Raw genomic sequence first — 21,727 nt, forward strand, 5'->3', positions numbered from 1 at the left:
ATATAGATGCAAATATATATTTCATTATATGCTCTGAGTGAGGAGGGGCTGTGCTAAGTCATCAGCCTCACTTTCTCCTTCAGAGCCATCTGGATCCAGTGGTCAAATATGAATGAGGATGGGGCGACTAGGTGGCGCAGTGGATAGAATACCGGCCCTGGAGTCAGGAGGAGGACCTGAGTTCAAATCCGGCCTCAGAAATTAAAAAAAAATATGAATCGGGATGACTGGAGATAGTCCTGGATGCCAGGGAATCAGGGTTAAGTGACTTGTCCAAGGTCACACAGCTAAGTGAGTCTTGAACTCCAAGGCCAGGGCTCTATGCACTGCGTCACTCTGCGGCTCTGTTCCTGCTTTAACTGGAGCAGCCTGAAATCTGCTCTCTTCAAAAGTCTCAAGGTACGGTTGAAAAGGATGATCCTTAAGTGACCGGCCCAGCTTTTATGCTCCATTTTCCCGGGCCCCTCCCCTAGCCCGAGACCCCCAGAGAAGCAGCTTTGGAGCGCGTCACGTGGTTGCGGGGACCCGGACAAAGGATTTAGCAGAGACGCGCGATAAGCGCCCCCTCCGGGTCTCTAATGCCCAGCCGGGCGCGCAGCCTCCATCTCAGGTCCTAGAGCCTGGGACCACACAGTTGCGCGCGAGAATGGGCGGTCCCTCCTCGCTTTCCGTCGCTCGCGTCCTGCCTCACCCAGAGCATTCTGGGAGTCGTAGTTTCTTGGCCGAGGTGCCCCCTCGGCTGCCGCAGCACCCACCTGGGCGGTAAGAACTACAGCGTAGGGCGCATGCTCCAGGGCCGAGGCCCGTACCGTCCGGCGTCGACCCCGCCCCGCTCCGCTCCGCGCACCCGCCTGCTCTCCCGCCCCCGCTAACATGGCGGCTCCTCTGGCCCTGGTGCTGGTGGCTGCCGTCACCGTGCGGGCCCTGCTCTTCCGCTCCAGCCTGGTGGACTTCATCTCCGAGAGGGTGGAGGTGGTGTCCCCGCTGACCGCCTGGAAACGAGGTGAGTCCGTGCGGGGCCGCGCCGCCTCCGCCTCCGCACGCCCGGCCCGGCCCCGCCCCCGCCCCGGCCGGCGCCGCGAGGTGTGGGGGCTGGGCCGGGAGAAGGGGGGGGGCTCGGGGTTCCCGGAGGGCCGCGCCCCCGCCCGGGAGGATGAGCCGCGCGCTCCTCGGCCCCGGCCCCGGGCCGGGGGGTCCCTGGGCCGCGGCGCGTGCGCCTGCGCCTGCGCCGGAGAGGCCGGGTCCTGCTCCTGCCGCCCTGCCCGCCTCAGGGTCGCCTTCTGGCACCCCGCGGGCCTGGCGAGGAGCAGGGCGCCTCTCGGAGCTGCAGCTCTTCTGCAAGAGTCAAGCGCTGAAGGGCCTCCAGGGTTTCGTTTCGTTCTGACTCCTTTGATTCTACACCCCGGAGGACTTGGAGGGGTCGAGAAATCCGTGAAGAGTGGTACAATTTTTTAAGGTAGAGAGACAGAGGTGATGTTGTAGAGTGCGAATAAAATACAGACCAACCAGCCCGGAGAGGGCATGCGTGATGAGTTCCTGACACATGTCTCAAAACTCAATTCAGAAATACTTATTATGCAGTAATCAATGTGTATTGATAGATAGGATGTTAGACTTGGAATCAAAACCTATCTCAGACAAATCCTTAATGGCACATAGACTTTTTTAAGTTTTAGACTTTTGCAAGACAATGGTGTTAAGTGGCATGCCCAGGGCCACACAGCTCGGTAATTATTAAATGATTTGAACCCAGGTCCTCCTGACTCCAGGGCCCTTGCTCTATCCACTGTGCCACCTAGCCGCCCCCCAATATAGACTTTTAAATGAATGTATGAATGAGTGTTTGCTATATGCCAGACACTATGTTAAGTATTAGGAATGTCAGTTTTAAAAATGAGACCCTTCTCTCATTTTCCTAGAGGGAAAATAACACAGAGACTAGATAAAGAAATTTTCAGAACTCGAACCATCAGGAAGTCTGCTATTTCTTAACACTAAATGCAAAATAACATTCCTTTTTTTAAATTAAATTTTATTTTTTCAATCAGAAATAACCTGCACTTCCCCCTTCTCCCAACTGAGAATGAAAGCCAAACAAAACTCTTGTTACAAGCTAGGTAGAGGAATGGATAGAGCACCGTCCTGGAGTCAGGAGGACTCAAGTTCAAATTCGACTTCAGAAACTTAATAATTACCTGTGTGATCTTGGACAAGTCACTCAACCCCATTGTCCTGCACAAAAACAAATAACAAAACAACAAACAAATCAAATATAGTCAAGCAAAACAAATTTCATTAGCCACATTTAAATAAAAATATAAATATATGTAATATAGATGCATATATATTTCATTATATACTCTGAGCCATTCATTAGTTTTCAAATGAAATTTTGGCTACTCATTATGTTCATAATTCCTAAGTCTTTCAAAGTTTTTCATTATAATATTATAGTCACTATCTAAATTATTCTCTTTATTCCATTCATTTCACTCTGCATTAATTCATCCAAGTCTCCCTAGATTTCTGTCACATTTATACACCATAACTAGTTTAGCCATTCCTTGTTTTATTGACACCCCTTCAGATTTCAGTTCTTTGCCATCAGGAAAGCTATAAATATTTTTTGTAGCTCTTTAGATTTTGTTTTGCTTAGCACTAATCCCTCCCTTAATCTACCCTTACTGCAGTTCCCCTGTCTCCTTTTTCCCTTTTTGGTCCTATTTTCCTGTTTGAATGAAATGTATTTCTTTACCCCACTCTATATGTGTATTCCTCCTTTAATCAGTTCATATGACAATTAGAATGAAGTTTCAGCTGCTTCTTCCATCCCTTCTTTTTTTTGTATTGCGATGTCTTTTTGCATACTCTTTTATAGCAGTGGATCTTGTATTTGGTATGATTCTCATTGTGGAATCTGGAAGCTGGATTTTGACTTTACTATTATTCCTGGGAGTTTTCATTCTTTCAGGAGGGAACTGGAAGATTCTGTTTCTACTTTGCCCTATCATCCTAGGAAATCTGGGCAGTTTTTCTTTTAATTTGAAATACATCCTCTTGTTCAGTTCTTTCAGTTGTGTCTGAGTCTTCATGGCCCCATTTGGAGTTTTCTTGGCAAAGATACTATATTTTGCAAATATGGAAATGCAATATGGAAACCAAGGTAAACAGGATTAAGTGCCTTGACCAGGGTTACACAACTAGTAAGTGTCTGAGACTGGATTCAAACTCAAGTTTTATTCCAGGCCTAACATTCTATCCAGTGATAGACCCTGTCTAGGCTGTTTTTATTCTGGTTATGACTTTCAGTCAGTCAGTTATACTTAAACTTTTTTCTCCTTGGTCTGTTTTCCATGTCAGTTGATTTTGCTATGTCATACAATTTCTTCTATTTTCAGCTTTCAGTCATTTTTAATCTTTCTTATTATCTTATATTTATTTACTATTTAATGTTGTCTCTGGAGTCATTGACTTCTACTTGGTACATATTGTGTTTCTTGGTTTGGTAAGGTTTTGTGCCTCATATTCTAAGCTATTAATTCCCTTTCCATTTCTTTTCATTTATCCCCATTTTTTTTTAGGTTTTTGCAAGGCAAACGGGGTTAAGTGGCTTGCCCAAGACCACACAGCTAGGTAATTATTAAGTGTCTGAGACCGGATTTGAACCCAGGTACTCCTGACTCCAGGGCTGGTGCTTTATCCACTATACCACCTAGCTGCCCCATTATCCCCATTTTTATACAGTTGAAGAAACTTTCCCAGGTGACATATTTAGTAATTGTCAGACTGTTTTTGAACCCAGGACTTCCTAACTCCTGGCCCAGCACTTTGTCCATCCCCTGCTTTGTAGTTCCTTTCATTTCTTTTACAATTTTTTCCCCTCTAGCACTCTTTATAAACAATAAAAATTCATAATTATTTTTTTTAGGTCTTTGCAAGGCAAATGGGGTTAAGTGGCTTGCCCAAGACCACACAGCTAGGTAATTATTAAGTGTCTTGAGACCGGATTTGAACCCAGGTACTTCTGACTCCAGGGCCCGTGCTTTATCCACTGCGCCACCTAGCTTCCCCTACTGTGCCACCGAGCTGCCCCTAAAAATTCATAAAAATTTTTAACTTTTTTTTTTAAACTCTTGCTTCATCTCTTCCAAGAACTGTAGTTGAATTTATACCCAAGCTAGGTTTGTGTTTGAGACTTTGCTTGTAGATGCTTTGGATGGCATCAAGTAGCACAGATGCATTCTGGACCTGCAGTCTGGAAGGCTTGAATTTAGATATGGCCTCAGACACTTACTGGTTCACTTAGTCACTTAACCTCTGTTTGCTTGGCATCTAGTAGGTGTAGTTTACATGCTAATTTCCTTTCTCTTTTCTCCTTTTTGAATGTCTCTTTTGACTTTGTATCTTGAGCTTCCTTGTAATCAAAATGACTTTTTATAATAGTATTCTATTTCTAGTTTGCTCATTCTTCCAAAGTCCTTTCTGACTTTAAATGATAATAGGGCCAGGCTAATGTGGAGCTTTAGGTTTTTTTATTTTTTTTTTTTTATTTTTGCAAGGCAGTGGGGTTAAGTGATTTGCCAAAGGTCACACAGCTAGGTAATTATTAAGTATCTGATACCAGATTTGAACTCAGGTCCTCCTGACTCCAGGACTGGTGCTCTATTCACTGTGTCACCTAGCTGCCCCCTGATATGGAGCTTTAGATGAAAATTCTGGGCTGATTTTATTGCTGCTTTCTTGGAGGTGGTAAATGTAGTATTATTTCAGATTCTTAGGGATAATGGTTTTTTTTTGTTTGTTTTTTTAGGTTTTTTGCAAGGCAAATGGGGTTAAGTGGTTTGCCAAAGGCCACACAGCTAGGTAATTATTAAGTGTCTGAGACCAGATTTGAACCCAGGTACTCCTGACTCCAGGGCCTGTGCTTCATCCGCTTCCCCACCTAGCTGCCCCTTTTTAGATTTTTCTTGCTTCCTTCTTCTTGCCCCTTCCAGATCTATTCCTTAGAGCAAAGAATTTAAGAAAAAAGATTAAAGAAACCAACAACTGATAAATACATTGAAAAATATCTGTTGTGATATGACTATAACTCTGCAGAGGAGTGAGGGGGAGGTATCTTCTCATGGCTTTTGGGCCAAATTTTTTTTTTAAGAATTTCCCAACATTCAGTTTTATTTATTTTGCAATAGTTATTCTTTCCATTTATGTTGATGTTATTCTATATATTGTTTTCTTGGCTTTGTTTCTTTTGAATCTGTTCATGTACATTTTCCCTCACTTTTTTGTATTCTTCATGTTTGTCTTTACTTACTGCACAATAATATTCTATTATATTCCTATATCATAATTTGTTTAATCATTTCCCAGTTGATCATCTACTTTGTTTTCTTTTTTAACCCTCAAAAGTGCTGCTGTAAATATTTTGAAGCCTTTCTTTTTGTCAACAGCTGCTTAAGAGCATATGTTTGGGAATGAATTCTCTGGGTTAAAAAGTTTAGTTAAATTTTATTCATAAGGAGAAATTGGTTGGTGAAGTGAATTCAGGAATCTTGACAGAAAATAGTGTTTTAGAATTGGAAAGCCTGAATTTACAGCTGAGGAAATCAAAGCAATCCATAGTCATATGAAAATTGTTCCAAATCATTACTTATTAGAGAAATGCAAATTAAATCATCTCTTAGATACCACCTCATACCTCTCAGACTGACCACTATGACCAGAAAGGACAGTGATCAATGTTGGGAGGGATACAGGAAATCTGGGACACTAATACATTGTTAGTGGAGCTGTGAACTCATCCAACCTTTCTGGAGAGGAATTTGGAATTATGCCCAAAGGGTAACAAAAATGTGCATTCCCTTTGATCCAGCAATACCACTCCTGGGTCTATACCCTGAAGAGATTATGAAAAAGGGTAAAAATATCACTTGTACAAAAATATTCATAGCAGCCCTGTTTGTGGTGGCAGAGAATTGGAAATTAAGTGAATGTCCTTCAATTGGAGGAATGGCTTAATGTGGTATATGGGACACCAGGAGGGATGGGAATTCAGGGAAGCTTGGAAGGATTTGCATGAACTGATGCTGAGGGAGATGAGCAGAACCAGAAAAACATTGTACATCCTAACAGCAACATGGGGGTGATATCAACCTTGATGGACTTGCTCATTCCATCAGTGCAACAAGACCAAAGACCTTCAAATTAGAAAAAAAACTTATATTATCATGTAATTTTACTATCTCATACTTTGTTTTTCTTTCTTAAGGATATGATTTCTCTTTCATCACATTCAACTTAGATCAATGTATACCATGGAAACAACTAACAATACCTTCTGTGGGGGGTGGGGGGAGGGAAGCAAGAATGGGGGGGAATTGTAAAACTCAAAATAAATAAAATCTTAAAAAATTAAAAAAAGAAACTACCATTGTATATAATTGGAAAACAAATAAAATATTTATATAATTTAAAAAATTAAAAAAGTGAAAGAAAAAAAAGAATTGGAAGGCCTGGGTATAGATGAGTTCACTAGTTTATAGTAAAACAGATTTTTAAAAATAAAAATTTAGTTGGAATATATATATGACCTGAGAAGGAAATTGATTCAAGAGAGTTAGATAAGAGATTAACTCCACAGTTGGAAAATAGTACAGATTATGAAAAAAAGGAGTAGAGATGTTTAAAGAGGGTTCTAATGTAGTTGTTGGAAAATTATAAGATGAGTTTAGATTTAAGAAGACAATAATCTTATTATTAATAATAATCAAATAACCAAACCCCCACTCATGTAGAACTTAAATCTTTAGCAAAGAGATAAAGTTAAATAAAATAACATATTGGTCATGTCTGACAAACTATGCCTTACTCTTCAGCCATAATTTACCACCTCACATCTGAAGGGAGGAAGATATGTTTCACCATCTGTACTCTGAATTCAAGATTGTCATTGTGCTGATCAGAGTTCTATGATCAGTGTTTTCCTTTATGTTATTATGGTCCTTGAGTAAATATTTTGGCTAAGCTTACTTCACTCCCCTTACATATGTCTCATCAAATTTGTCTGAAACTAGAAACAAAACATCTGACAATATAATAGAATATTGCAGCATTTGTTTTTTGATGTTATAATAATCTATTACATTAATACTCCACAATTTGTCCAACTATTTTCTGATTAAGTCAGATTGTTTTGTTTCCAGTTTTTTATAACAAAAAGTGCTATTTTCAATATTTTCATATATATATATATATATATATACATATATATAGCACAACTTTTCTTTTTTTTTCACCTTAAGGCTTTCTCAACTCTTTCCCCCCTATAGAACAAAAGAAAAGAAAAACAAAATTCTTGAAACAAATATACATTGGCAACCAAACAAATTCCTGAATTGGTAATGCCCCAAATATGTCTCATTCTACACCTGAGTGCATCACCTTTATTTTAGGAGTTGAGTAGCATTCTTTCTGTTTTCTGTTTTCTATTGTTTTGACTTCCTTGAGACTAGATGGCTATTACTGGCTTTGTGAGGTAAAAATGTATATTCACTTTAATGACTTTTCTTGGTATAGTTCCATATTGTTTTCCAGAATAGTTTGATCAGTTCTTAACTTTATCATCCCACCTTCCCAATATTTATCTCATCATTGTTTTTTGTTATCTTTGCCATTCAGGTGAGTGAGGTAAAAACTCAGTATCTTTGCATTTTTTTTTTTTTAGGTTTTTGCAAGGCAGATGGGGTTAAGTGGCTTGCCCAAGGCCACACAGCTAGGTAATTATTATAATGTTCTATTTTTAAAGAGGAGAAAATTAAAAAAGCACAGGAAAAAAATCAGCAAAACCAATGAATACATTGTAGAAGTCTGGAAATATATGCAGTGTTCCATACCATTGTCCTTCTATCTCTCAAAAGAACGTAATGGGGATATCTTTTCATTTATGTCTTTTGGAGCTTGTTTTCTGTAATTTTCCAGCTTTCATTTTTGATTGTTTTGCTGTTCTTTCTAGTTACATTGTTGTCATCATTGTGTATATTATTTTCTTTGCTCTGCTTACTATGGTTTGCATCAGATCATGCAAGTCTTTCCATGTTTCTCTACATTCATTATATTGCTTTCTTTTTAGATTTTTTCAAGGCAGTGGGGTTAAGTGGCTTGCCCAAGGCCACATGGCTAGGTAATTATTAGGAGTCTGAGACCGGATTTGAACCCAGGTACTCCTGATTACAGGGCTGGTACTCTATCCACTTCTCCACCTAGCTGCCCCTATTTATTGTTTTCACAAAGTAATCTATTACCTTCATTTGCCACAATTTATTTAGCTATTCCTAGTTCTTTACTATCACAAAAAATGCTCTAAGTATTATGTGTACATTAGCAACTTTCTTCATATCACTGATTTCCTTGGAAAGCCTACTAGTAGAATCTCAGGGTCATAGGATATGGATATTTCAATTACTTTATTTGCATAATTCTAAATTGCTTTCCACAAGTGTTATATTGATCAACAGTCTCACCAGCAATGCATTGGTGTGCCTATCTTTCCACAGCCCCTCCAATATTGACATTTCCCATCATCTTTGCCAGTTTGTTGAGAGTGAGGTGAAATCTAAGGATTGTTTTGATTTGCATTTTTCATATTAGTGATCTGGCATATTTTTCTTAAGGTTGTTAATAGTTTGCTTGTCTTTTAAGAACTGTTCTATCATTTTACCAATTATCTCATGGGAAATGATTTTTGATTTGTTACTTAAATATTTCTTATATTTTGGAGAGAAACTCCTTATCTGAGAAATTTATAATGAAGACCCCCCCATTTATCCATTTTCCTTCTTAAGTAAACATTTTTTGTTTAGTAGTTTTCTAGTTTCACATAAACAGTTATTAATTTTATCTTTTGTAATTGCCTGTCTCCTTTGCTTAAGTATACATCTCTTTGACAAAGAATTGGAAATTGAGTAAATGTCCTTCAATTGGGGAATGGCTTAACAAACTGTGGTATGTGTATGTCATGGAACACTATTCTATTAGAAACCAGGAGGGATGGGAATTCAGGGAAGCCTGGAAGGATTTGCATGAACTGATGCTGGGTGAGAAGAGCAGAACCAGAAAAACACTGTACACCCTAACAACAACATGGGGGTGATTATCAACCCTGATGGATTTGATCATTCCATCAGTGCAACAATCAGGGACAACTTTGGACTATCTGCAATGGAGAATGCCATCTGTATCCAGGAAAAAGAATTGTGGACTTTGAACAAAGACCAAAGATTATTACCTTAAATTAGAAAAAAAAATGTTATCTTATTATATAATTTTGCTATCTCATACTTTATTTTTTTTCCTTAAGGATATGATTTCTCTCTCATTACATTCAACTTAGATCAGTGTATACCATAGAAACATTGTGAAGACAAACAAACTGCCTTCTGGGGGGGGGAGGGAAGGAAGATAAGGGGAAAAATTATAAAACTCAAAATAAATAAGTTAAAAAAAGAGTACATCTCTTACTGCTAATCATGAAAGGTATAAACTTCTTTATTTTACAATCTTAAATAATGTCATGTATCCATATAGAATTGTATATTGTAAAGATAATAAGGTAAGCCCAATGTTTTCCTTATTATTTTCTGGTTTTTCTAACAGTTTTTATCAGATGTAGAGTTCTTATCTGGCCTACATTTTGATCACATTTTTAAAGTAATTTATTTGTATTTTTAGATGAATGATGAGACTTAAGGCCTTATATTAATTGTCAGAACATATTATTAAAATGCTGGGTTTTGTGCATACTGCTTGTTGCTGATAAGATAGAGTTATAGGCAGAACTTTCTGGGTTATTTGCATCCTGGGAGGGTCACAAGCCTGGTAGGTTCAGAAAGTTGATTTTATCCTTCAATTGGTAGTGATAAGGTTCTAGGAGTACTGAATGATTTATGTTCATTAGACAAACTAAAATGCCAGTTGTGCAATTTACATTGAGAAATGTAATTAGCAAGGGGATTTTGCCAGTGGTCAGGGACAGGTGTTTGGTGGCAAGAGAAGGATGTTCTTGATATGTCAGTTGGTCACTGTTTTTTTTTTTCCCAATAAGACATAAATGAAATTAAAATTGGAAGAGTTCACAGAAAGTAGATTCAGTGAAAAAGGAGTTGTGGGATTTTGGTGGATAGTGTTCTTTGGGGATATATATTCCTCTAAGGAGACCAGAATATTTGAATTAGTCTATAGTGACATTGATTTATTCTGGATAGCACTTTGACTCTCAGTTCAGCAATTGAACCATGTACAAAAGACATCATGTTAGGTAATGAGGACACAATGACAAGAATGAAAGTCTTACCTCAAGGAACTTTTTGAGTGCATGGTAAAATGTACACAGATAAATATGTACAAAATACACAAAAGATAATAAAAATTAGTTTCAAGACCAAGAAAAGACAATTAACCGGAAGGATCAGGAGAGGCCCCCTCCAGTGGGTAAAGATTCCATGAATATAGGTAAGGAAGCCAAACATTCTAGGTTTAGGCATGTTCATGAGCAGCAGATAGGAAGTTTAGTTTGACTGGAAGAGAGAGGACAGCAGAGCTCCATATAGACTACTCTTCTTATGGCAGCATTTTCATCTTTTCAAAAATAAAATCACAGTATATCTTTTCTGTTTCTTTGATGAGATACAAGAGATAGATTCATCTCCTTGATAAAATTTGGGAAGTACCCTTGTGTTTTAGGAGTAGCAGTGTTATAAACCATTACAAAGGGTAATTTTAAAGAAGTTTTTCCCAAATTCTAGGAATTCCTTCACTAATACATTGTTATGTAAAACTTGCCTTGTAAATTTATAATTTTATTATATATATGTATATATATGTATGTACATATATATATATATATATTTAATTTATAATCCAAGAGAGATTGTACATTGGGCACAAAAATAGTTTGGACCTATGTGGTAGATTAATGCAGACCTAGTCAGTGAAATGGAATTGTAAGATTTTAGAGCTGGATGGGACCTACGTTTCTCCTAACTTAACTTCCCTCAACATCAGCTTTTATAAGTAACCATTTGGTCTTTGCTTGAATACCTGTAATGATAGAAAAACCTCTTACCTCATAAGGCAGCACATTTTTTCCATCACTTTGGTGACTAATGTAAATATTTATGTTGTCTTATCCTAGATTTGATGTCATAAAGAACAGTTGTAGGTGTGGTTAGTATGAGAAAGTCAGTGAAGATTTTTACAGGTCTGTGAAAAAAGGTACATCCCAGTATATTTTTTGAAACCTCTCTGTTAGTCAATCTTGCTTAGTTATTTCCTTTATGATCTCTAGCCAACCTATTGGAATATATGTGATTTAGTTAATAATATTTGTGCTTTTCAAAATTTATTTCAGAAGTTAAATTAATAGTGTTTAGTGCTTTCTTAGGTTCCTCTGGCCAAATAAGTAGCTCCTCTTTTAGTTAAGTTTTCTTATTCATTGTAATATTTTATGGAGAGTTTGTAACATGTGACAGTCATCACTTGTGTGAACCATTTAGTGATGTATATTTTTAACATTTCCCAAATTGGATAATTATGCAGTGTTATGGAAAATACAGCATGAGAGTTATAAGAAAAAAGAAAGATAAAAAAATGGAGTGATGAAATATCTTGGCTACAGAACTGTTGGGTTCAAAACCAATGGCAGAATTATAGTGTCAGAGCAGGAATAGTTATTTTTTAAAATTTTGTTTATGGCAGTGAGATTAAGTGACTTGCTCAAGATCACACAGCTAGGCAATTATTGTCTAAGGCTGGGTTTGAACTCAGGTCCTTGTGACTTTAGGGCCAGTGGGTCTATCTACTGCACCACCTAGTTGCCCAGGGATAGTAATTTTTAACTTGGAGTTGATGAAATTAAAAAATATTTCTATAACTTTATCTCAATATATTTAATTTTTTTGTAATCTTATTTTATACATTTAAAAACATTCTGAGAAGGAATTCATGTCCTGATTTTAAAAAAAGTGTAGAAACTCTGATTTAGACCAGTCCTAACTTGAAGCATTAATGGCCTTGGTGAAATCCCCAATAAATGGGCATCCAATCTTTGCTTAAACTCCTGTAGTAACAGAAAGTTTGCTTTATCATAGGACAACTGGTTTCATTATAGAGCAACTATAACTTAACAATTAGAATTGTTCAGTGGTGGTAGTTCTTTCTTGTATTAAATTAAAATTTACTTCCCTAAAGCTTTTGTCCAGTGGTCACAATTCTTCCTAGGGCTCATTAGAGTCACAGAACTGGAAATTTATCAGGGACTTATAATAGGATCACTCCATACATCCCCTCCCCCCCAATTTTCCTTTAAGGACCCCAAAAAAGGGGTAAATCACTTCCTTTTATGACACTCATTCTGTTTTTAGACAATTTCTAATACCAAACTCCCATACTTTCTTAGTTCTGTTGACTGTTGCAAGCAGAATAGGTCTAATACTTTTTTCCCCATGATCAGGGCAGCTAAATGGCACAGTAGAGAGCACTGGCCTTGGAATCAGGAGGATGGGAGTTTAAATCCAACCTCAGATACTTGACACTACCTATGTGATCTTGGGCAAATCACTTAACTTTGATGGCCTCACATTCAGGGCCATCTCCAGTCATCCTGATTTATATCTAATCACTGGACCCAACTTTTTCTAGGAGTGAGGCTGGTGACTTAGCACAGCACCCCCTCACTCAAATCCAGTTCACGTGCTTGTCATGGTATCACCAATCCCAGATGTCATGATCTTTGAGAATGAAGGACAACCATCATAATTGGCTTTTCAGATATTCAAGAGAGTTCTATTTATCTAACTCTATCCCTCTGTCCTAGTCAGCGACCTTGGTAGTCCTTTTCTAGATATGCTTCAGTTTATTTATTTTTAAAATTCTTTGAGTTTTACAATTTTCTTCCCATTCTTGCTTTCCTCCCCCCATTCCCCCCTACAAGGCAGTCTTTTGGTCTTTACATTGTTTCCATGGTATACATTGATCTAAGTTGAATGTGATCAGAGAAATCATATCCTTAAGGAAGAAAAATAAAAGGGGTGGCTAGGTGGCGTAGTGGATAAAGTACCGGCCTTGGAGTCAGGAGTACCTGGGTTCAAATCAGGTCTCACACACTTAATAATTACCTAGCTGTATGGCCTTGGGCAAGCCACTTAACCATGTTTGCCTTGCAAAAATCTAAAAAAAAAAAGAAAGAAAAAAGAAAAATAAAGTATGAGATAGCAAAATTACTTAATAAGATAACTTTTTTCTTTTAATTAAAGGTAAAGTCTTTGGTCTTTGTTCAAACTCCACAATTCTTTTTCTGGATACAGATAGTATTCCTCATTGCAGACAGCCCAAAATTGTCCCTGATTGTTGCACTGATGGGATGAGCAAGTCCATCAAGGTTGATCATCACCCCCATGTTGCTGTTAGGGTGTACAATGTTTTTCTGGTTCTGCTCATCTCACTCAGCATCAGTTCATACAAATACTTCCATGCTTCCTTGAATTCTCATCCCTCCTGGTTTCTAATAGAACAATAGTGTTCCATGACATACATATACCACAGTTTGTTAAGCCATTCCCCAATTGAAGACATTCACTGAATTTCCAGTTCTCTGCCACCACAAACAGAGCTGCTATGAACATTTTTGTACAGGTGATGTTTTTATTCTTTTTCATAATCTCTTCAGGGTATAGACCCAGTAGTGGTATTGCTAGATCAAAAGGTATGCACATTTTTGTTGCCCTTTGGATGCAATTCCAAATTCCTCTCCAGAAAGGTTGGATGAGTTCACAGCTCCACCAACAACGTATTAGTGTCCCAGATTTCCCTCATCCCTTCCAACATTGATCATTGTCCTTTCTGGTCATATTGACCAGTATGAGAGGTGTGAGGTGGTACCTCAGAGATGCTTTAATTTGCATTTCTCTAATAAATAATGATTTAGAGCAATTTTTCATATGACTGTGGATTACTTTGATTTCCTCAACTGTAAATTGCCTTTTATGCTCCAGTTTACTAATGTTCTTAAACTGTGGTAAATAGAAACAAGCACAATGCTTCAGGTTTAATCTGATCAGGGGATCAGATATTTACTGCCATAGTATTCTCTTTCACTCATGTCCCACAAGAAGAGGTGGCCTGTCTATTTACTGAGACAATCCCTCTACAAGTACAAGTGTTTGTTTCATCCTTTCTTCTCTAATTGATCGACTTCTCTGTCATTCTTACTTAACTTATCTTCAGTGTCTTCTTGTCTTCTATTTTCCTGTACCCTATAATCATACCCATGAATCATCCCTCCTCTAAAATCTTACTTGATCTAATCCATCCTCACTAGGTATTATTTATTGTAGTTATACTTGAGAAATTTTATCTTCAAATGAAACTACTCTCTCCAAAGTTACTAACAATCCATTAATTGCCAAATCTAAAGGTCTTCTCTTACTTTTTTTTTTAGGTTTTTGCAAGGCAAATGGAGTTAAGTGGCTTGCCCAAGACCACACAGCTAGGCAATTATTAAGTGTCTGAGACCGGATTTGAACTCAGGTACTCCTGACTCCAAGGCCGGTGCTTTATCCACTGAGCCACCTAGCTGCCCTTCATATTGATATTTTAAATTAACGCACAAGTGTATCCTGCTCAGTAAACTCCACTGTTCTCTGTTACTTCTAGGATCAAGTACAATTCTTCTCTTTGGCAAAAACCTTTTACAACTTGGCTCAACCTAACTTTCTAGATTTATTATATATTATTCCCTTTCAGTCATCCTAGTCTAACTAACATTCTTTATTGTACCTTGCACATGACATAACATCTTATCTTAATGCCTTTCCTTGGGTTGACTCAGGTTTGGAATGCAATTTCTTCTCTTCCATATCTTAGGATCTCCTAATTTTTTTCAAAGTTCAACCCATGTACTACCTCTTACATGAGGTCTTTTCTGATCCTACCCCTTAAATATCCTCTCCACCAAATTACCTTATTACATTTATTTTATATATATATATGTGTGTGTGTAGGATGTGTATACTGCACATGTAGATTATATGTCTGTCCACATGGGTTTTCTATATGCATATTTTGAGGAAGTGTTCATAGATATTTCAAGAATCTTGTCCACCCCAGGGAAGACTTTGATTCCTGTCAGTAGGGGAACAGAAGGGATATAAAATTCACCATTTGTTCTTCTCTGAAAAGAGGGGTACTAGATTAGGGTTATATCTATTTGCACCTTAACTATTGCTAGTCTAATGGCTTTTTTTCTAAGGTTCAAGATACTTTTTCTGGTTCTTTAAAGAGGAAAGGAGTACCTGAATCTTATATCTGAAGGCTTGACCCTTTCCTACCAAATGCTGATGACCTACAAAACCATCATTATAGTGATGCTAAGTTGATCAATTTGTCCAAGCAGATAACAAAGAGAAATCAGAGAAATTATAAGGTTTAGAATATATATCAGATGATACACAGCATACATGAGGTCATTCATTAGAACTAAGATATTTCATATCATCTGAGAGAGAGCCCATGTTCTCCTTCAATGGAAAATTCCTTGAAGTTTCTAGGAAGGCAATCTGGAAATCAGGGACATATTGAAAAGCCAGCTTTCCTCTACATGTTTGCCTTCCAAAATTTGTTCCCTCTCTCTCCCTCCCCCTCTCCCTTCTCTCTCCCTGTCATTGTCTCTCTTCCAGGTATAGTAGATGTGTAATAAATGCTTATTATTGATCAGCTGATTCACTGACCTATTCAAAGCAGTGATCCAATTTTCCTTGATTCTTTTTTCCATTAATGTAGCTTAAAAAGTTTAATCTTTCTTTCGGATGACAACTTCTATTATGTCCTCCCTTAAGTTTTTTTTTTTGCCATTGCAAAGATATTTGCATCCTTCCCATAATTCAGTTTAAAGCATTTTTTAATATGAACTCTGTGCAAACCAATGCTTGGTACTGGGTATGCAAAGATAAGGTGAAATAGTCCTTGTCTTCAAGGAGCTTGAATTATGTTGGATATGTTTTCAAACCCCTCCTTATTGTGGTCACCTAGCTTTATATAATAAACTTTAGTTTGTTAGTGTTCTTTCTTAAGATATTGAGCCCACAACTGAACCTTAAACTTTGGGGGATTGTTTGACTAGGTTGGTTCTTGTTCTTCGTTATCAAAGAAGACCAAAATGACAGCACCACGTTTCAAACAAATTACAGTGGGTCTGACTGTGGCTAATTAGACCAATATGAGCTTAGAATGCTCTGCTGCAGGTCTGGCACAAATAGTTTATATGAAGACTTGGGATAGTTACTCTAAACTTTTATGTGTCATGTATTCTTTGAGCTGCTTCAATTCTGCCTTTCTCATAGAGTGCATTAACCTCTCTGATGGGGGCACGCTATGCTGGGTGGTCCTGTGCCAGTGTCTTCCATGATGTAAAATTAATTCTTTTTTGTTTTGTTTTGGTTTTTTTGCAAGACAATGGGATTAAGTGACTTGCTCAAGGTCACACAGGTAATTATTAAGTGTCTGAGGCTGGATTTGAACTCAGATCCTCCTGACTCCAGGGCCAGTGCTCTATCCACTGTGCCACCTAGCTGCCTCTTTACAATCAGTTCTAAAGTTTTTAAGAGAGACCTCCATTGTGTCCCAGTCCAGTATCACTTCTTCTGATCCTCTTATGAGTGTTTTCCCTGTGTGAGTTCTCTATAATTTTAAATAGTCTTTTTTTTGGCAATGGTATATCTGGTATTCTAACAATGAGGCCAACCCATCATAATTGCACTTTCCATAGAAATGTTGAAATGCTTAGCAGTTTAGGGCCAGGTGATCTTCAAAATCTTCCTAAGACAATTTAAATGGAAGCGATTCAGTTTCGTGGCATGGCACCAGTATAATGTACAGGTTTCATAGGCATACAATAATGAGATCAGCCTAACAGTTTGGTAGTTTCTCCTTCCACCTTCAGTTTGGTAGTTTCTCTCCCAAACTTGCTTTTGGAGCCTCCCAAATACTGATCCAGCTTTGGCAATGCATGTGTTAACCTCTTTGTCAATGTGTACCTCCCTGGAAAGGACACTGCCAAAGTGAGTGAACTTATCCACAGTACTCACAACTTCTCCATTTGCTGTAACTGATGCTTCCACATATGGATGGTGGTGCTGGCTGCTGGAGCACCTGTGTTTTCTTGGTGTTAATTTTTAGACCAAAATTAGCATAGTTAACAGAGAATCAATTCATACTTTTTTACATCTCAGCCTTAGAGGCTGCATTGAGTGCACAGTCATCTGTAAACAGAAGATCATGCACCAACACTCCCTCCACTTTGGTCTTGGCTTGTAGCCTTTTCAAGTTGAAGAATTAGCTATCAGTGTGGTAGCGACCTTGAGGCCAAGTTAATCCTGAGTGAAGACATTTGATGACATGGCTGAAAAAAAATCATGCTAAAAAGCACGGGAGCAAGGACACATCCTTGTTTCATTTCATTGGTGACTGGGAAATCTCTAGAGCATTGTCCACTCTCCAGAACCTGGGCAGGCATGTCATCATGAAATTGACATACAATACTGATGAACTTCTCCGGGCAGCCAAATTTTGGTCAAAGTCCTTCATCTGACCTACAAACATTTTATACAGACTTCTGTTCTGCTTTTAGCATTTTTCCTAGAGTTGTTGGCCAGCCAATACCATATCAACTATGCCTTGATCCTATCTGAAACCACACTGACTCTCAAGGAGCTGACCATCTTCCAAGTTAAGGATCAGCCTATTGAAAAGGACTCTGGCAAGAACTTTACCAGCAGTGACCAAAAGAGAAACACCCCTGTGATTGTCACAGGACAATCTATTTCCTTTACCTTTACCTTTATAGAGATGGTTGATGGAGACATCTTTGAATTCTTGGGGGATTACCTCTTCATGCCTGGAAAGTTTCAGTCAACTCTTGGGTGAGCAATGGATCCCCCACCTTGTAGATCTCATCTGAAAAGAATCAGCACCACTTGAAAGGAGCCTAATGGCCTTCAAAATTCCTTCTTTAGTTGAAACTTCAGCTAGGGTCGGATTGACTTCAACTTGAGGTAAATGATCAATGGTTTCTGCATTGATTGATAATGTTCTGTTAAGAATTGGAAGTGTTCAACCCATTTCTCTTGGATCATGTTCCTATTGTTAATCGATATGGTTCCATCAGCATTGAGTAGTTGAGATAACTAGGTCTTTGGCCTCCAGGGCAAACGATTGTTACTGTTTATACATAAAACTAAATTTCATCTGCCTTATTACTTGAGTAAAGAGTCCTGCAGGTCTCTAAGGTTCACTGGTACTTTACTTTTGATGGAATTAAATGTTGCCTTCTTAGGATGAACTATTCTGATGGCAAAACCTGCAGAGTTCTTGATTTTCATTTAGCAGCTTCTGTATTTCCCCATCATTTTCATCATACCCGTCTTGATGTTTACAAGTGTTCTAATCCAGAAGAGCATATTCAGTGCTGTACAGGGCAAGATGGAACCATCATCTCTCTCACTATAGATACTGTGCTTCTAATTGAATATGAAATTACTTTAGTTTTAAAACTATATTTTCACGTTTTCGCTTCAAATGAAGCTTCCCTATATTACCTACATAGACTGTATAATTCTTGTCAGTTTTTGTGGTTAACAGTGCAGTTCTTAATAATTCTGCTTCAACTTCTGATAGACTTAGAATAAAGAATGTGATCCAACCCAGAGACAGAGCTGATGTTATTTTAACACAGACTGAAGTACACTCTTTTTTTTCTTTTTTTTCCTCACTTTATTTTTCTGGAGGTTCCTTTGTTTTTGTGGGGGGAGGGGATTATGATTATGTTTACTGTTAAAGACTATTGTAGTAATGTGAAAATAAATTAAATTTAAAATAAAAAAAATTCTGTTTCAGTCTAGTATTCCTATTCATGCAGTGGGCATTTTGATTAAAAAGATTCAATGCCAGGTCTAGAAGGTCTTTTTTAGTACTATAATGAAGTAAAATTATATATAATAATTGGCTTCTTCTCTTCTCCTTTCTCTTCCTCCCAGTACTTTCCTTAATCACTCATTGACTACATCTTATTTTACTATATTATACCATTATATTCAGCTCCTTCCTGTGCCTTGTCTATATATACTCCTAACTGCTCTTATAAATGAGAAAGTTTATATTGGAAGGATGAAAATTTTTTTTGTCTAAAAAAAATTTAAAGAGGGCATAACAGTGATTGTAATCTGGAAGAAAGATTAAACTTTTTACCCAGTTCCTTCCTGAAGAGTATATTTTGTTTCTGATTGCCATCTCTTAATTTACCTTCCCAATTATCTTCCCACCACCTTTTCTTCTCTTCTTTTCCCTCTTATTTCCCTATTGAGCTAGATGAATTTCTTTACCCATTGTTTATGATCTCCCCTCCTTTTACCATTTAAGATGTACTGGAGGTCCAAGTGTTGCTTATAAATTCTTCCATGTTTGACCTGTTTATGAGACGATTTTTGCCATTCTTTCTCTCCCTTTTCCCTTCTCCATTCTCCCTGCTTCCCTCTTTCTCACCCTTCCATTCTTTTTTTTTTTTTGGTTTATTTATTTTATATTATTTCAATAATCTTGTGAGAGTAAACAAAACCCCCTCCTCCCTCCAAAAAAAAGATGAGAAACCTCAAGAATAGTGAGAGAGGGGAAAAAAATGTATTTCAATCTGTGTTCAGATTCCAATGACTCTGTCTTTGGGATGAATTGCCTTCCTTATCATGAGTCCACCAAAGAAATTGCTTCAATATTTTTCCCATAGTTGCTAATACTAGCAGTATTTCTCTCCACTCTATTCCTTATCATTTTCATTTATTCTATTCTCTCTCTCCTTTCACCCTGTCCCTGCTCAGAAGTGTGTTGTATCTGAGTACCCTCTCCCATGATCTTCCCTCTCTTCTATCACCTATTTCCTCCTTTGTTCCCCCTTATCCCATTTCTTTCCTCTCATTTTTCTCTAGGGTAAGACGGATTTCTATACCCTATTAAGTGTGTATGTTATTTCCTCTCTTAGCCATTTCTGATGAGAATGAAGGCTCACTCATTTCCCCTTGACTTCCTCATTTTACTCCATTGTAAAAGCTTCCTCCTGACTCCTATCTGAAATATCTTAACCCCTTCTTCCTCTCCTTTCCCTTCCTCCCAGTACTTTCATTTATTACACATTGACTCCATCTTTTTACTATCTTATAGTATTGTATTCAGCTCCTTCCTGTGCCTTGTCCATATATGTTCCTTCTGACTTTTTTTTTTTTTTTTTTTTAGGATTTTGCAAGGCAATGGGGTTAAGTGGCTTGCCCAAGGCCACACAGCTAGGTAATTATTAAGTGTCTGAGGTCGGACTTGAACTCAGGTACTCCTGACTCCAGGGCCGGTGCTCTATCCACTGCGCCATCTAGCTGCCCCCTGACTGTTCTTATAAGTGAGAAAGTTCAAATGAGTTACCAGTATCTTCTTCCCATGCTAGGAATACAAACAGTTCAACATCATTAAGTTCCTAATAGTTAGTCTTTCTCTTGTACCCACTCTATGGTTCACCTGAGTCCTGTACTTGGAGATCAAACTTTCTGTTCAGTTTTGCTTGTTTCAGTAGGAAAGTTTGAAAGTCCCCGTTTCATTAAAAGTCCCATCTTTTTCCCTGAAAGAGGATGTTCAGTTTTTCTGGGTAGTTGATTCTCGGCTGTAAACCAAGATTTTTTGCCTTCCAGAATATCATATTCCAAGCCCTATGTGAGCCCTCAATATAGATACTGCCAGATCCTGTGTAATCCTGACTATAGAGTTATGGTATTTGAATTGCTTGTTTCTGGCAGCTTTTAGTATTTTCTCTTTGACTTGGGAGTACTGGAGTTTCGTTATAATATTCTTGGAAGTTTTTCTTTTGGTAGCTCTTTCAGGAGGTGATTGGTGAATTCCCTCAATTTCTATTTTACCCTCTGCTTCTAGGATCTCGGGGCAGTTTTGCTGTATAATTTTTTGAAAAATAAAGTCTAGGCTCTTTTCCTGGTTATGACTTTCAGGTAGCCCAATAATTTTTAAATTATCTCTCCTTGATCTGTTTTCAAGGTCAGTTGTTTTTTCCAATGAGATATTTCACATTTTTTTTTTTTTTTTTTTTTAGATTTTTCAAGGCAATGGGGCTAAGTGGCTTGTCCAAGGCTACACAGCTAGGTATTTATTAAGTGTCTGAGGCCGGATTTGAACTCAGGTACTCCCGACTCCAAGGCCAGTACTCTATCTACTGCACCACCTAGCTGCCCCGATATTTCACGTTTTCTTCTAATATTTTTTTTTTTTGGAATAGTTTCATTTCTTCCTGGGTTCTCACAAAATCATCAGCTTCCTTTAGTTCCATTCTGCATTTGAAGGAGTTATTTTCTTTAGAGAGCTTTTTTATCTCCTTTTCCAGTTGGCCAGTTTTGCTTCTTAAGGTACTCTTCTCCTCATTTGCCTTTTGTGTTTCTTTTTTTCCATTTGGCCTAAACTGTTTTTTTCTTTTTTGCAAGGCAAATGGGGTTAAGTGGCTTGCCCAAGGCCACACAGCTAGGTAATTGTTAAGTGTCTGAGGCTGGATTTGAACCCAGGTACTCCTGACTCCAGGGCTGATGCTTTATCCACTACTCCACCTAGCTGCCCCCTAAACTGGTTTTTAACATATTATTTTCTT

At 37.9% G+C, this 21,727-nt stretch overlaps 1 protein-coding gene across 3 annotated transcripts in view; it reads left to right on the plus strand.

Moving 5' to 3' along the window:
- Positions 1-839: 839 nt before the first annotated feature.
- PIGU (phosphatidylinositol glycan anchor biosynthesis class U) overlaps positions 840-21,727 on the plus strand; it is a 104,243-nt gene continuing 83,355 nt past the window's right edge. For 2 of the 3 annotated variants that reach the window (XR_012473717.1, XM_074212116.1), the window contains exon 1: positions 844-1,003. Coding sequence is in view for 2 of the 3 variants with exons in the window: in XM_074212116.1 (XP_074068217.1) it covers positions 874-1,003 (130 nt within the window). In the remaining variant the exon portion in view is untranslated. Of the gene's footprint in view, positions 1,004-21,727 lie in introns of all 3 variants that reach the window. The other variant, XM_074212117.1, reaches the window with a different exon arrangement.

Source organism: Macrotis lagotis, chromosome 1 (genome assembly GCF_037893015.1).
Source record: "Macrotis lagotis isolate mMagLag1 chromosome 1, bilby.v1.9.chrom.fasta, whole genome shotgun sequence".
Lineage (NCBI taxonomy): Eukaryota > Metazoa > Chordata > Mammalia > Peramelemorphia > Peramelidae > Macrotis > Macrotis lagotis.